The following is a 2500-nucleotide window of genomic DNA, read 5'->3' as shown; positions in this document are numbered from 1 at the left end:
CTGTTTTCTTCTCTTCTCCTTCCGGCTCCCCTCCCCTGCCCGCTCCTCTTCTCTCCTCTTCTCTTCTCTGCTCTTCTCTGCTCTTCTCTTCTCCTTCCGGCTCCCCTCCCCTGCCCGCTCCTCTTCTCTCCTCTTCTGTTCTCTTCTCTTCTCCTTCCGCCTCCCCTCCCCTGCCCGCTCCTCTTCTCTCCTCTTCTCTTCTCTACTCTTCTGTTCTCTTCTACTTCCGGCTCCCCTCCCCTGCCCGCTCCTCTTCTCTCCTCTTCTCTTCTCTGCTCTTCTGTTCTCTTCTCTTCTCCTTCCGGCTCCCCTCCCCTGCCCGCTCCTCTTCTCTCCTCTTCTCTTCTCTCCTCTTCTGTTCTCTTCTCTTCTCCTTCCGGCTCCCCTCCCCTGCCCGCTCCTCTTCTCTCCTCTTCTCTTCTCTGCTCTTCTGTTCTCTTCTCTTCTCCTTCCGGCTCCCCTCCCCTGCCCGCTCCTCTTCTCTCCTCTTCTGTTCTCTTCTCTTCTCCTTCCGGCTCCCCTCCCCTGCCCGCTCCTCTTCTCTCCTCTTCTCTTCTCTGCTCTTCTGTTCTCTTCTACTTCCGGCTCCCCTCCCCTGCCCACACCCCTCTTCTCTCCTCTTCTCTTCTCTGCTCTTCTGTTCTCTTCTCTTCTCCTTCCGGCTCACCTCCCCTGCCCGCTCCTCTTCTCTTCTCTCCTCTTCTGTTCTCTTCTCTTCTCCTTCCGACTCCCCTCCCCTGCCCGCTCCTCTTCTCTCCTCTTCTCTTCTCTGCTCTTCTGTTCTCTTCTCTTCTCCTTCCGGCTCCCCTCCCCTGCCCGCTCCTCTTCTCTCCTCTTCTCTTCTCTCCTCTTCTGTTCTCTTCTCTTCTCTTTCCGGCTCACCTCCCCTGCCCGCTCCTCTTCTCTCCTCTTCTCTTCTCTGCTCTTCTGTTCTCTTCTCTTCTCCTTCCGGCTCCCCTCCCCTGCCCGCTCCTCTTCTCTCCTCTTCTCTCCTCTTCTCTTCTCTCCTCTTCTCTTCTCCTTCCGGCTCCCCTCCCCTGCCCGCTCCTCTTCTCTCAGGCAGTCAGCGGTACAGTAACAGCCGTGCACTGAGTACCAAGAAGCCACCCCCCCCCCCCCCCCCCTCTCAGCTTTAAAGATAAAACAGATACACATTCATATCGCAGTTCACTATACTCAATTCTTACATTTTCGGAGTGAGGTTGGAAACAAGTCATTATTGCAAGTGTATTAGTCGTGTGTGGGCATTAGAGACAGGACATTGTATTCACAGTATTTCGACATGCAGTGAGTTATCAGATCACGTACGTGGATGCATTCTAAAGAACTCTTATTAAACGAGAAAGGCGTCTCTCTCTCTCCGTCCTGTGTGAAGCCTCGCTGCAGGCTGTAAGACTGTATCTGTCATCCAAACAGCTATGTTGTTAATTGGAGCTTGAAGTTCCCTGGTAGGTGTCATCAACCCCGCCTGTCTGAGGAAAGAGTGATTAGAGTGAAGGGGGGGGGGGGGGCACCTGTTAAAGTAGCAGATGATTATGGTGTGTGTGTGTGTGTGTGTGTGTGTGTGTGTGTGTGTGTGTGAACTCCGTTCACCTGTCTGTGTTCTCGCTGCAGGCCTGTGGTGTAGGGGGTATGAGGAAGAGACAAGAACCCAGCACCATTGAGGACAGGGACAAGCCGTACGTCTGTGACAGTGAGTATCACACGAGCGCATGTGAACGCACACACACATGCGCGCACGCACAGACACACACACACACCATGTCTAAGAGCCATAGACAACATTCTTACTGCAGGCTAAACTACGCTGGCAAGCATATGGCTGCTGTCTCCACTCTGCACGAAGCAAGCAATTCTCTCACTGCCAATGTTAAGGGGACAACTCCTCTAGTGGGAACGAGAGCGCTGTTAAGGCTGCTAGAACAACAAGCGTTTAACGGGAACACTATAGAGCAATCTATCGAGCAATATTCCAACTGAAACGGTGACATGGCATTAGCTCGCGATGGATTAGCATTCATTCATTGTGAGTGTATCTATTTTCAGTGGCGCACGATTGATAGATATGGTATAAGTATGTTATGCTGATTGTATTGGGCTACATTTAGTAATGTCTCTTGATTTTGTGTGTGTGTGTGTGTGTGTGTGTGTGTGTGTGTGTGTGTGTGTGTGTGTGTGTGTGTGTGTGTGTGTGTTCCAGTCTGTGGGAAGCGCTATAAAAACCGCCCGGGCCTGAGCTACCACTACACTCACACACACCTAGCGGACGAGGAGGGAGAGGAGGACTCTGAGCGACACACCCTGCCCTTCCAGCGCAAGAACAACCACAAGCGTGAGTCCATGTGTTACAGCGGGCTCTACGCTCTACCCTGAGGCTGGCTGCTACACTATGTCATGTGTTACAGCAGGTTCTACGCTCTACCCTGAGGCTGGCTGCTATGTCATGTGTTACAGCGGGCTCTACGCTCTACCCTGAGGCTGGCTGCTGCACTATGTCATG

At 52.9% G+C, this 2500-nt stretch overlaps 1 protein-coding gene across 1 annotated transcript in view; it reads left to right on the top strand.

Moving 5' to 3' along the window:
• Positions 1-2500, top strand: part of dpf1 (D4, zinc and double PHD fingers family 1) — a 72343-nt gene that overhangs the window by 24761 nt on the left and 45082 nt on the right. The window contains exons 7-8 of the mRNA XM_036961761.1: positions 1615-1693; positions 2201-2332. Of these exons, the coding sequence (XP_036817656.1) occupies positions 1615-1693; positions 2201-2332 (211 nt within the window). The remainder of the gene's footprint in view (positions 1-1614; positions 1694-2200; positions 2333-2500) is intronic.

The sequence above is a fragment of the Oncorhynchus mykiss genome, chromosome 24 (assembly GCF_013265735.2).
Source record: "Oncorhynchus mykiss isolate Arlee chromosome 24, USDA_OmykA_1.1, whole genome shotgun sequence".
NCBI classification, from domain to species: domain Eukaryota; kingdom Metazoa; phylum Chordata; class Actinopteri; order Salmoniformes; family Salmonidae; genus Oncorhynchus; species Oncorhynchus mykiss.
This window is presented reverse-complemented; position numbering and strand designations above follow the sequence as displayed.